A 14,470-nucleotide genomic window follows, 5' to 3' on the forward strand; every position below is an offset into this window, starting at 1 on the left:
AGCACTGGCCTACAACAGGAGTTGGCAAACTTTCTGTAAAGAGCCAGAGAGTTAAAATTTTAGGTTTTATGAGCTATGAGGTCTGTATTGTAACTATTCAACTAGGCTGTTTATTATAATGATAAAAAGGTCTATAAAGAAGATATAGTAATTAAAGATGAATATAGATACCTTAGAACAGAATCCCAAAATACATAAAGAAATGACAGAATTGAACGGATAAACCCACAGTTTGGCAATTATACCGAGGATTTTCAATATCCCTTTCTCAATACTGATGGAATCAGACAAAAAATCAACAAAGATGTAGATACAGAATAACAACCAGCTTAACCTAGCTGGTATTTATAGAACCCTCTACCCAATAACAGCAGAATACTCATTCTTTTTAAGTGAACATGGTGTTTTCTCCAGAATCAAACACATGCCAGGTCACAAATTACATGTTCTCAATTATCACATGTAATTAAATTAGAAATTAATAACCAAGAAACGTGGGAAATCCCTCAGGTATCGCCATATCAGACAACCAATTTTTAAATAACCCAAAGGTCGAAGAGTAAATTTTAAGGGAAATTAGAAAATACCTTGTGAGACAGCCTAGTACTAGTAGGTCACACACATAGATCAATGGAACAAAAAAGAGAGCTCAAAAATAAAGCCTTACATTTATACTTCATTGATTTTGGACAAAGGCACCAAGGCAATTCAACAGAGGAAAGGATAGGCTTTTCCTAGAATAGTTAGAAAGCCCTATTAAAAAAAAATTAGATCCTTACATCATACCATAGACAAAAATTACTGCCAAATGGATCATGCACCTAAATATCAAAGCTAAAACAATACAATCACTAAAGAAAACTAATTTATAGAAGAAAATCTTTGTGACCTAGGGTTGAGCAAAGACTTCTTAGATAGAGTACTAAAAGCACAGTCCATAAAGAGAAAGCTGATAAATTGTTCTTCATAAAATTTAAAAGTTGTAGTCTTCAAAATGTGTCATTAAGAAAAAAAGATAAGTCACACACTGGGAGAAAACATTTCCAAATCATATATTTCTAAAAAAGGACTTGTATGCAGAATATAGAAAGAACCCTTAAAACTCAATCATAAGAGAAATAACTCAATTTACAATGGGCAAAAGATCTGAATAGATACTTCAACAACAAAGACAAGTGAATGACTAATACATTAAATGATGCTCAACATATTAGTCATTAGAGACATGCAAATTAAAGCCACAAAGAGATACCACTCCACGCCTAAATTGAGAAGCAGTCTCAAGTAATTCAACTTTAAAAAAGAGTAGAATGGAAGGAGAGAATATGGAAATTGATTCTCTCAAAATCATTTTTGCTGACATAGTCTTTGGAAAGCTTTTGCTTACCTCCAGTGGTACACATACCGCTGATATAAGAAGACCACTGGTATAAGAAAATAAGAAAGGTACAGTGACTTACAAAATAATTGGTTAGCAGGATTTGATGATCTGGAAAGGTGTCAAGCATGAATGAGCCTGACTTCAAAACAAAAACAAAAACAAAAACAAAAACAAAGTAGTTAGCGCTGGAAGGCTGGAAAAGGAGCTAACCTGATAGAGGGTAGGGAAAGGAAGTAGAACTCTTTAGCAATTTCTGACATTATCCTCCATCATCATCAGGATCATGGTTCTAATAGTCCCCTGCACTGGCAAATGAGGAAGATGGTCTCAGGCAACACCCACAATGTTTTTATCACTTAGTTGACATCCACACTGGCTCCCTGCCCTAGCCCACACTTGACAAAAAGGTACCATGCCCAGGCAAGTCTCTCCATCTCCCTTTAAACACTCACATCCAAAAATCACTCTGTAGCAACTGCAGCGAAGAAGAAAATTGCACCAAGTACAGGTGACCTTCCTTTTTATCCTACATCCTAATCTGATGTACTCAAACTACAGCATTTCTCGCTGTAATAATCATTTGTATGCCTGCCTCTTCCCTCTCCCATTAGACATTGTGACTTCTTTCAGACAGAGACCTTGAGATCTTCAGCAACCTGTAGAGTATCTGACATACACTGCAGTCAATAAATGTTCAAAGAATGGAAGACTAGGCTTGTTAATATTATAAACTCCAACCATGCAATTTGAGTATCCTTGTCTACAAAAGACCTTTTTTTTTAACATCATGGGCAGCAAAAAAGAAACCCATTTTTTCTTTCTTAGGAATGTTATATAGCTAATCACCTTTTACTTAAATAGGAAATGGCTTTATACATATAAAAAAAAATGTGTTGTAGTAAAAAGACCAGGAGCTAGTTAACATGGTTAAGGCTAGTACCAGTGACTCTGGATATGTCTTCGATGGCTTTCAGTTTCTTCAGGCGTGAAATGAAAGGATTAAAGTGCAATCTCTAAGCACCCTTCAAATGTTAATATTCTAAAGATCTTTATCAGTGTTTAAAAACAATTAGAAGGTAGGAGGCATGTCACTTGCTGAGTATTCCTAACATCTTGGTACCTCTCTGCTAGAGAACAAACTAAATTATACTGTCTATTCATTCAGTACTTCAATTCCATGAACAAAAATAAGCACCAGGAAAAAGAGTCTCCTTTTGAAAAGGACATGACTTTTGAATTCTAATAATTTAGCTCTTGAAGCATTTAACCACACATCATGGGTACTGACATAATAAACCAAACTATATATACACTTACCTGCCAGGAAACTGCTCCTAAAATTGCTGTTGCAAGAAGACTAAAAAAAACTAACTGTTCTGAAATTAAGCAAAAGTGACGCATCCCTTTGGATGCCATGATTCTATCAAGGCTATTGTTATCCACCCTGTGGGTAAAATACACTTTATGGCAGTCATTTAACTTGGTATGGAATCCCCAAAGAGTTAAGAGAAAAATAATATGGCAAATCATCCAGAAAATTCCAAAAATGGAAAAGCCTGGTATTACAAAATACCAGAGGTGAGTGTCTCTAAGTTTAAATGCTGAAAGAATAAAAAAGGTAAGCTCAATCATTCCAATGAAAACAACTGAAAGTCTTCTGCATATTCTTCCACGGTACAAAAAGGGTTTCCACCTTTCAGTCACTGAAAGTCCGCTAAAATAGATGTCAAGGAAAGGGTCGGTTATCAGGCAGATAAAAAAACATGCAAAAGCAATTGGATTTTTGGGAGTTTCCAATGAGGAGAAAAACAACAAGACTGCAAAAATAACTAAGTTTGGAATAGCTAAGAAAGACTTCATTCTCAGGTCAATAATCAGCATGGCCAAAGCTACGACAAGTAAAATGACACTCAGAGACTTCTCCACCAACATAGTTGTGCTGGCAATAGCAAATCCAACAAGTTCCAGAAATTCAACTGTGGTTAGTAAAGTGGGTCGATGACGGACATACCCAGAAATTCTCTCCACCAAAGCGCATAATATCCTTAATACTATGGAAGTTAGAAGCAAATATTTGGTTGATTCTTCTTTCACATCATTTTTAAAGGATGAATTGTCAAGAAAACATAGGAGGCCAAGCAAGAATCCAAACCAAAGATTGGAGAGACTCAAACTTGCCGCTTCCATTGAAAAATAATAATAGAGTATGCTGGCAATTCCAAGAACAAAAAGACCAAGAATAAAAATTACCAAAATTAAGGAATTTGCTGTTTTTTCCCATCTTACATAAAGACCTAGGCATATAGCAACCAGTAAGTTGATTCTGGCTAAATAGCCAAGATAACGCACTGAAGAATGCATATTCACTTCTCTGTTTACTTCTTCCAGTCTTGTCATTGCTAAATAGAGACAATGACTAAAGCAGTAACGCAGTGATTTACACATGTAATCTGGCAATTTGGGCTTTCTCCCCACGTTTCAAAAATTATCTGCTTGTATTTCATTCAGCAAATCCAATGTATCCGTAACTCCTATTTCCACATTTCCTCTGGTGGAATTTTTGTTTATAGTGATCTAAAACGAAAAAAATATATATGTCAGTGTTAATTTTATATAATTCACCTTTTTCACCTATCTTCTTTGTAAAAAATAATAAATGAAATATACAGTTTCTTCTGAAACCCAGTTTTAAATTTGACTTGCATGTATCTTAATGGTAACTGTCTCTGGTTTAAAAATTCACTTTATTCAAACCAAAATGGCAGTGCTTTCTACTTAACATATGCTAAGACTATGACTAAATCACCACCAATGAAACTGTTTTTCCAGAGACTAAGCCATTCTTGCTTCAATATTTGATTTTTCAACTACAGGCAAGTATGAGATATTCAACCTGGCTTAGGTTGTAGCAGATGGATTTGGCACAATCACAAGCTACTCAGCAGCTAAAAAGAATGATGGACTTCATCCTCATCTTCAATTTGAAAAGCACTAATACCCAATAATAGCAACCATTACTATCTGCCGAAAATCCTCTACATCTTTTTACAAGGCAGCTCTAACATGCTATAAAATCTTAGTCTTTACATTGTTTAACGAATATGCTTATTAGAAGTAAAGTATTAAAATTAGTCCCTAAAGTTAATCTGTAATTTTCCCTGTAGTTTTGTCTCCACTAAATTACTTGGATTATCAAACCTCCTTTCTAAATCTAGATGCTATCTCTGTAGCAAACCAATTCCTGAACTTTCTAGTTAAAATTGTAAAGTTGGAATGCTAACCAATATTTATTGTAAATTAAAAACCTTATAATTTTACTTTTAAAAAGTTAACAATTATTTGTTAAAGGACCCAGATAATTATTTCAATCTTTGAGTGCCCCCCAAAAGTTGCACTTAAAGCATGACAGTGGTCAAAAATGCTTTAACTATCTGCCAGATAACTGTTCAAATTTTCTAGTATACTGTTTCAAAAGAACTGATCCATTCAACAGTTCACGGTCACATTAAATATCCATGGAGAACTCAACTGGATAAAAATTCAAAAAAATGACTTGTTTGTGATCAGCTTATTTATACTTTCTTAATAGGACACTAAAAGACCTGACAGAAACATAAGATAACCTGGAATTAATGTTAATTATCCATTTGGCTGGAGAAGAATGTCAATGAGTGACAATTGTTCCAAGTACTATTACTAATTCTACTTCTTACTAATTCTACTTCATCAAGTATATTTTTTACAGATAATCCTATTTAAGTATTCTGATTTTCCTCAATTACATTTTCATCCAATCATTTCTTACTTATGATACCATACACACTAAAGAAAATGTCTTCCTCTGTTTGGAAGGACAAAACCTTATTTTGGTTTTACCTTTTTTCCCCTAAGCTTAAGACACTGAAAAAAATCTAGAATACATTGTATCTTTTTAACATCACTCCTGTATGTTATATAATCATTCAGTGACTATGTTGGCATGTATATCCTCAGTTGATCGTACAGTCTGGGCTTAGACAACTGAACACTGCTGGAGAAAAAAAAACAAAAAATCACACACCAGGCTAAATGGATGCCACTCAAATCACTCTCCCATTCTCTGTGACTATCATCCTCTCTTCTTCTAGTCAAATCTCTGACACCCATTTCTCACTGCATTCTCACTATATGACTGCCTCTGACAGAGGTGTCTGAAGAGAGCTTACTTGGGTTTCCAACCCTACAAACCCATGTCTAACCTACATCTCCTGATACAAGAAAAGAAGGATGTCCCTTCCCTATATAAGGGTAAATCTTTCAGCCATATTAGATCTGTTTTTCCCTCTACCTCTTCCAGAACTTGTCTCCTCTCTCTCCAAACTCCCACTCTTATCCATTAGCACTTAAAAGAGCTTTGCAAATGTCTGAGTTTATTTGAGAGACAGTGAAAGTATATGTGCACAGGGGAGGGGCAGAGAGAGAATTCCAGGCAGACTCAGCCCTGTCAGCGCTGAGCTGGATGAAGGGGTCAAACCCATGAATTGTGAGATCATGACCTGAGCAGAAATCAAGAGTCGGATGCTTAACCCACTGAGCTACCCAGGGACTCTGCAAAGCTCTTTTTAAAAATAACACTGGGGTGGGGGGCCTGGTTGGCTCAGTTAGTCCAGCGTCTGACTCTTGATTTCAGCTCGGTCATGATCTCATGGTTTGTTGGTTCAAGCCCCTCGTCGCTATGTGCTGACAGCTCAGAGCCTGGAGCCTGCTTCGGATTCTGTGTCTCCTTCTCTCTCTGCCCCTCCCTCGCCTGTACTCTGTCTCTCTCTCTCTCTCACAAATAAATAGAACATTAAAAAGTAATAATAATAATACCGGGGCGCCTGGGTGGCTTAGCCAGTTAAGTGCCCGACTCTTGAGTTCAGCTCAGGTCATGATCTCAGGTTCATGGGATGGAGCACCTCGTGGGACTCCATGCTGACAGTGCAGAGCCTGCTTGGGATTCTCTCTCCCTCTGTCGCTGCCCCTCCCCCTCTCCCAAAAATAAACTACTTAAAAAAAAAATACCAAAAACCAGAAACAATAGAAACAATCCTCACTCATCCCCATCTTCTCTTCCAAGTTCAATCTTCTGTCCTCTTGACAGATGTTATTTGATTGCTGCACTTCTCCCACCACTAAACAATGGTTCCCACTATACAACAAATTGCTCTGCCAAATTCTAAAATGAGCGGTAAGCTCCTAAAATCAATGCGTACTTTTCACTTATTATCCTGCACTTTTTTCAAACAACGTTTGACATTGCTGACTCCTCTCAATTTCTGAAACCTGTCCGCCCTTTAGCTTTCAAAGACTAAACTCCAGATTTTCTTCCTAACCCATTGATCTTTCCTTCTAGGTCTTCTTGCAGACTCTTCATTCTCAATCCATCCTTTGGCAATTCAATCCCAAGTTTAGGCTTTTCTCTCACTATATACTTTCTATGAGCAATCTCATCTATTTCCATGTTTCAATTATTCTCTCTCCCTAATTACACACATATATTAATCTATGTGATAGAAATAAAAGCACCAACTCTGTTTGCTCTTAGAGTAAAACCTAGAAAAAAAGGTAAACGTAAATTGTACCCATAAATCCATATCGTAGAATATACGCAACCACACTGCCAAAATCACCATGGCAGCATATTTTTAAATGGCTAGTTTACAAAGTCTTTCCATATTCTGACCTTCTTCAAAAGACAAGCTGGCTGAATCAGAGAGTAAAGCAACAAAGCATCACAATCTTTTCAACTTGTCTGCCATTAGTCGATTCAATGAGAAATTACTTGACAGACAGATAAAAATGGAGCAGAGAAGAGTCAATTTGCATAGAGGAAGTTCACTAATAGCTCCCAGAGTCTATTTTATAAAACCCACATACTACTCTAACCCTCCTCTCCTTCACCGCCAATATTTAATCCTCACCAAGTCTTATCCTTCTTCCTATACACATCTTAAATGTTTCTACTTCTTTCCATCCCCAAAGTCAAAATCCCAATTTTGGCCACCATTGTCTCATGCTTAAATATCTCCCTGTATCTACTCTTGCCTGCTCCAAGAAGCATCCCTTTTAAAACCAAAAATTTGTTAGGTCACTCTGTTATGTAAAACCTGCCAATGGCTTCCCATCATCTTAACCAATAAAGTCTACATTCCTTAAAATGCCTTATAATACTCCCCATATTGGATGTGAATAACTTTCCTGCCTCATCTCTTACCACTCTTCCTCTTGAACTGTGTATTCCAGCCACACTGACCTTTTTCAGCTCTGTACTACACCACTGCTATTCCCTCTTCAAGTATACTCCTTTCCCTCCTCCTATCCCCAACCCAGTCCTCACACCTGGCTCACTCCTACTGTTCAGGTGTCACTTAAATCATTTTCTTACTGAGATCACCCCTGACCCATTCATATGATCCCTGCACTTCCTCTATAATAGCAGAATACTGATCATCATTTAATATCTGCATTCCCTATTAGATCACAAGGTCTCTGAAAGTTTGTCTTTACTACTGTGTACCCGTGTCTAGCAGAAATTTGGAATCAAGTAGGTATTCAACAAATACCTGAAGAAATAAAGTCTAATACAGAAATAACTATAATAACAATGCTAGTTATTGGACACTTACTAATACACAAAGAGAATAAAGAAGTTGTCCAATATCCCACGGCTCATAAGCAGTAGAGCTAAGGGAGAGTCCATAAATGTTTGGAATTACTCTATCCTTCGCTGAATTCACCCAAATTCCTCCAAACCAGTTAGTTCTCTTCCATGTCCTCCCTCTAGGGAATGGCTCACTAGAGTCAAAGCCACACTTTAACATTTGCATCAGCTTTGGACTCAGAAACTATTTCTGTCCCATCTAGGGGGAAGCTTCAAAAGCTAAAAGAACCACACTGAACAGCCAGGGGCGGGGAATTCCAGAGCTTTGCTTCTATGAATTCATGTTAACTCTTTGGGCCCATTAAATACGAGAAAAATGGCACCTTAAATATTAAATCTCTCAGTACTGGGGCAGCAACAGCAATTCTTCCAGAAAGAGCCCGCCTGTTCTCTACCACCCCTCTACTTTCGGAGAAGGCAACCACAACTGCGGACCCAGCTGACTGGTTAATCACGGAGGATACGGAAAGGCACACCCCACCTTCCATCCTCCGACCCCCACCGTCAACTACTCCCGGGGCAGTTAATGGCAATCCCGGCCCCAAGAGACCGGCTGGGCGGAGCTTGGGGCTCGAACTATGCAGAGCCCTGGGCGGTGTCTGTGTTCAGGTCTCGCCACCCCGCTGTTCACCCGGACCCCCCTACCTGACTCGGCCGCCGCCACCAATGCTCTCTCAACCCACGGAGTCAGCTCTGGGGCCAACACAGAAAAGGGAGGGTCCTTGGGGCTGAGCCTGAGACTCGGAGCGGGAAGGTGGCACGCCGGGAGCGGGGGGAGGGGGGTCGAGGGCCTGAGGCCACACGCTCTAGTACAGGCCAGTCTCGATGGAAACTTTCTCCGTTACCGGCCGGGCCGCGGCCGCCATGTTCCTACCGCCGAATCCGCGACGGTACGGAACGCCGCCGGGGTCAAACCGGGCGGCGCGCTTCCTCCCTGAGGCCCGGCCCCCCTCCCCGCCCAAACCCACCGCGCCACTGCCGTCCCAGGTGCGTCCGGCCCTGCACTGGCGCACACACCCCACCTAGGTTGCTGGCCGAGTCCAGCGTCCTTCGCCTTCTGGGACTTGGAATCGGCCGCGAACCGGGAGTGGGAAGACCACAAAGGATCATGTAAACCGTGCCTATGAAGCCTCTAGGCCGCCGCCTCGGGCTGGGCCGAAACTGGGGCCGGACTGGCGGGACGGCCACACGTGGGCTGTAAATACTGCAGGAGGCTTTGCTGTTCTTTAGTATTTGGCATAGTGCATGGCTTTGTGTCTGCTGACCGGGAAAAGGCAAGCTCCTTAGGCCCTCCTTCAAAGCCCTTCTCGCCTCCTTTCCTAATTAAGACTCCTTTTAAATCACCGCCTGGGTCTTTACGCCACCGACAACGCTGAGCTCCCCTCCCTCCCCCCATTCGTCCCCCTGTCCCTTACATGTTCACCAACCTCTCTTCCTAAAAGCCATTAAAACGCCCAGGCCTCTTACAGGCAGCGCTTTACAACAGCTGTGGACCCGACGGTTTGGGGATTTGGATCCTGGTTCCCCTTCTCTATGCGCAACCTCAGTTTCTCTGATTAAATAAATAAATATTAACTAAACCTTCGTTGCAAAGGTGTTGTGAATGTACAGGGAAACAATATACTTTTTTCTGGCAGAAGGTAGGCCCTTAAAAAGTATGAATTACTCTTCCCTAAGAATAGCCCTTCCTGCCTGCCTTCTCTCCCTCCCATCGTTTTCTACCCCTTGTAGCTCTTAGGTCAGTTAATCTCCCTGAACCCCAGTTTTCTCATGTGTTAATGGGATACTAACAATATCCACCATACAGGGTTGTCATAGGGATTAAATGAGAAGATACATGTAGAAAAATCCCTTACAATCTTTAGATGTTTTATATCCTTTAGGATAAAGATCAGAATCCTTCAACAAGTTCTGTAGTCTGGCTCTTTTTTACCTCCGGCTTGACATCACAGAACACTCCCTCAGTTGTCTGTACCCCAGCATGCTTTCATTTCCTCTGGGACATGTCTGGTTTTACTCACCATTAAATCCACCCAATGTAGTAGTGCCTGATACATAGTTGGTACATAACTATTTGTAAAGTAATAGTACACAGTATGACTTCAACAATCACTAGTTCTCTCCCACTTATTTTCTGTTAGTGTCGTCTGTTCCTATATCTGCTAATAGAATGTGAATTTCTTCATTTTTATTTAATAGATGTTGGGGGTCGAGGTGGTCAGCACATCTATAGTGATGAAGCACTCTCAGGCTCAGATTCCTCATATGCAAATGAAAAGTGTGAGATTGTGTCCAGCCTCCTGTGTAACTCTAAATACAATCGCTAGCCGTCTCCCAAATCTGTAACTCTGGCTCTCTGGAGAACAAGTGTTCTACTAGGGAAAGATAAGATACAATAGGCAGTGAAGGAAAGGTTAGTACCTGAGGTCCCTGGGTGGGGAAAAACACGTATTTTGGAACAATACTGGGAGGGGCTGATTACAACAAACCGCCTCAGGCGTTAAGGTCCCTCTTAAGAATGTAACAGACACCACCTACTCCCATTCAGGTTTCCCTCAGGAACCTGACAAAAGACCTGACTAAAAATATCTAGACAATAAAATGTGTGACCCAGAAGGAAGCCTATGGCCATCGACCATACCTCATACAATGGAAACAAGCCAATTAGGTATGGACAACTCAGCACCTAGAGTTGTCTAGCCTGTAAGAGTATGACCTGAGAAGGAATGAAGGGGAAGGGAAGGCGGCGATGACCAAAACCCTTGCCTATAGTCGCAGGTATTTACTTTCTAAGTCCCCCTCACTGCATAGAGCGTTTCCATACTATTCTTCCTTTCTGATCTTATACTCCAGTAAACTTTTGCCTGCTGGTCATTTTGTGTCCACCTCTACATTCTTCAAAGTAGCAAGATAATGAACCCCTGCCCCGTCTTGAGGTAAAAAAACTCCTGCCACAGTGTCCATATTGCCAACTACCTGCTAGATGTTTCTTCTTGAATACATTGCCATCACTTCTCAGTTTACCTTTAGTGGACATTTATTTATACATATATATTGTTTTTTTGTTTTGCATTCCCACCGTCTGAACTCCCCACTTGAGGAGTCTAGTAGTAGCTGAAACTGAAATGCCACATACTTGTTCTACCAATCATGTGTATCAGCTGGGAGCTATGGACTCAAAAAGGCAACCATGGCACACCTGGGTGGCTCAGTAGCTTGAGCATCATACTCTTGATCTCCGCTCAGGTCATGATCTCACGGTTCATGAGTTTGAGTCCCACGTTGGGCTCTTGGCTGACAGCATGGAGCCTGCTTTGGGATTCTCTCTCTCGCTCTCTTTTTCTGCCTCTCCCCTGCTTGCATGTTCTCTCAAAATAAATAAATAATTAAAAAAAAAAAAAGCAAACAGAAAGCCGTGCTTCCGGGGTAACTGGAGGAGTGTGGCAAGGGAGGCTCCCGAGGCAGTAGGGAGAGTGTTTCTGGTGGTTGACATCCAGTGTTCAGGATGAGTGGCATCAGTAATTCAAGATGCCTGTGTGCCTACAGCAACTCTAGAGCCCTCTCCCATCAGTTCAGTGCTCTGTTGTTATTGGTTGTAGACTCTGACCATGCAGGTCCAAGGCTTCGTTTCTAGAAATGCTCTGAGCTACCCAGTATCCTCTAATAAATTTCTTTTCTGTTTAAATCAGCCACAGCTGTTTCCTGTTCCTTAGCACTAAGACTCCTCATTAAAACACTGCTTTTTCATCTTCCTCAAAGATGATCCACAGCCTTGTGACCTTGAAACTATCTTTGATGCTTGCTATCTTGTCGGTATACTTTAGAATACTTCAGTGAGATGTGTATGTGTTTGAGAGTTAACTTTAATCTGCACACTCCAGGGTGGGTAATTAGCATTTGAAAGACTAATCAGGCATCTTCACTCTAACGTTGGCTGCACAAGTGCTTCCACCATCACTGTTAATCTGCACTAGAGGTATGTTAATGAACATAAAAGATTATAAATAATTTTCATTGTGGAAAGAACAGGTGTTCAGGATATGTGGCTGGCTAGCATACTGAGCAGGTACTTCTGTTCCTGCCTCAATGTAGCACGTGGAAGAGTCTTCTGAATATAGCACCCTAACAGCCTTCAGAATGGCTCCCTGGGTCTAGAACGCTGTTTAGTACTTTGGCACAAAATATTTTTTGTGTAGTGTTGTGTGTGTGTGTGTGTGTGTGTGTGTGTGTGTGTGTGCTTGCTTGTTGATGCATATTTATCTGTGTAGTTGCATGAAGTCTGAGACTTGCTTTCACTATAGGACACGACCTATTAGTAAACGAGAGGGTAGTAACTCTCATCAGTCTTCCGGTGTTGAAGGCTGCCAGTACTGACTAAAAAAGAACCTCACAATTGTGAAGGCCAAGTGTTTTTTGTTTTCATTCACTACATTTCTTGCATTTATCATTTCTTTTCAAAGTCCACTGCCACTACCATAGTTGAGGTCCTAACCCCGAATTACTTCAGTAACCTCTGTGGTTTGTCATCCTGACATCAGCCTCACCCAGCCTCTAATCCATCACACTGACTGATATTCTCAGAGCACCGTTCTGTGTCACTTTTTAGATTAAAACCAATGATTTCTACAGGCTACAGAATAAAGTCCAAACTCCTTAGCCTGGCACCTGAGGCCCTCCAGAGCATGAACTGAACACCCCTTTGCCGGGTACTATTTGTCCCCAAATTATAAATATTAGGGTCAGTTCCTGACATCTAGCACACCCACAGCCAAACACCTGGATATAAAGCAGCCACCTGGGTACCATTTCAGTGACAGGAGATCTCAAGCTGCAGTTACTGATGGCAGTGTAATGATCCTAATAGCAGGAACATCCATTCTCCAACACTTGTTTCTATGCAGGCAAGGTCTGTGTGCTCCAGGCCAAAAATTTCGCCCAGAGGAATTATTTCAGACTAGGAACAGCTGTTGAAAATATCTTTTAAAAATCAAGGGAAGGAGGGAAGGTGGCACCTGTGGCAGAGAAATGGATGGTTGTATCTTTCTCAGTCCTCTGTGGCAGAGAGTCACAGATAAGTCCTACATTATTTCTTCCTATGTTCTCTCTTGTTTTCCTCCTATTTCTTCCAATTCTTCAATCCTGTTCCAGAGTCGAACGAACTCAGCATCTCCCTAGATGATCTGCTGGGTCTCCTCCCTTGATATATCTCTGTAACACTTTGAGATTACAATGTGCTTTCACCTCTATCATATAATTTGATTTCTATAAATCTAAATGAAGTAACCATCTTCATCATCATGTTATACGTAAAATAAACAAGGTCCAGAGAAACTACACCGACCCAGGGCAGGCACTTAAACTTCAGTCTTTTGGCTTCAAGTTCTAGGATATCAAGTGCAGCTTTCTAAATATCATTTCCTTTTTTAAAAAAAATTTTTTTTTCAACGTTTATTTATTTTTGGGACAGAGAGAGACAGAGCATGAACGGGGGAGGGGCAGAGAGAGAGGGAGACACAGAATCGGAAACAGGCTCCAGGCTCTGAGCCATCAGCCCAGAGCCCGACGCGGGGCTCGAACTCGTGGACCGCGAGATCATGACCTGGCTGAAGTCGGACGCTTAACCGACTGCGCCACCCAGGCGCCCCTGTTTTAAGTTTTTAAGAGTCTCTTATGTTTTGGTTCCCTCCCTCTCTAACCTTTTTTTTCCTTCCCCTCCCCCATGGTTTTCTGTTAAGTTTCTCAGGATCCACATAAGAGTGAAAACATATGATATCTGTCTTTCTCTGTAGGACTTATTTCACTTAGCATAACACTCTCCAGTTCCATCCACGTTGCGACAAAGGACAGATTTCATTCTTTCTCATTGCCACGTAGTATTCTATTGTGTACATAACCACAATTTCTTTATCCTTCATCAGTGGATGGACATTTAGGCTCTTTCCATAATTTGGCTATTGTTGAAAGTGCTGCTATAAATGTTGGAGTACAAGTGCCCCTATGCATCAGCACTCTTGTATCCCTTGGGTAAATTCCTAGCAGTGCTATTGCTGGGTCATAGCGTAGATCTATTTTTAATTGTTTAAGGAATCTCCACACTGTTTTCCAGAGCAGCTGCACCAGTTTGCACTCCCACCAACAGTGCAAGAGGGTTCCCATTTCTCCACATCCTCTCCAGCATCTATAGTCTCCTGGTTTGTTCATTTTGGCCACTCTGACTGGCATGAGGTGGTATCTGAGTGTGGTTTTGATTTGTATTTCCCTGATGAGGAGCGATGTTGAGCTCCTCCTTCATGTGCCTGTTGACCATCTGGATGTCTTCTTTAGAGAAGTGTCTCTTCATGTTTTCTGCCCACTTCTTCACTTCATTATTTGTTTTACAGGTGTGGAGTTTAGTGAGTTCTTTATAG

The 14,470-nt window shown here is 40.9% G+C and overlaps 1 protein-coding gene across 2 annotated transcripts in view; it reads right to left on the bottom strand.

Moving 5' to 3' along the window:
* TMEM168 (transmembrane protein 168) overlaps positions 1-8,946 on the bottom strand; it is a 31,349-nt gene extending 22,403 nt beyond the window's left edge. Inside the window, exons 1-2 of one of the 2 annotated variants that reach the window (XM_047849286.1) lie at positions 8,709-8,946; positions 2,699-3,955 (exon numbers count right to left, since the gene is read on the bottom strand). In XM_047849286.1, coding sequence (XP_047705242.1) covers positions 2,699-3,826 — 1,128 coding nt within the window. In that variant the 5' untranslated portion in view covers positions 3,827-3,955; positions 8,709-8,946. Of the gene's footprint in view, positions 1-2,698; positions 3,956-8,028; positions 8,053-8,708 lie in introns of those variants that run through there. The other variant, XM_047849287.1, reaches the window with a different exon arrangement.
* Between the last annotated feature and the right edge of the window lie 5,524 nt (positions 8,947-14,470).

Source organism: Prionailurus viverrinus, chromosome A2 (assembly GCF_022837055.1).
Source record: "Prionailurus viverrinus isolate Anna chromosome A2, UM_Priviv_1.0, whole genome shotgun sequence".
Classification (NCBI taxonomy): domain Eukaryota; kingdom Metazoa; phylum Chordata; class Mammalia; order Carnivora; family Felidae; genus Prionailurus; species Prionailurus viverrinus.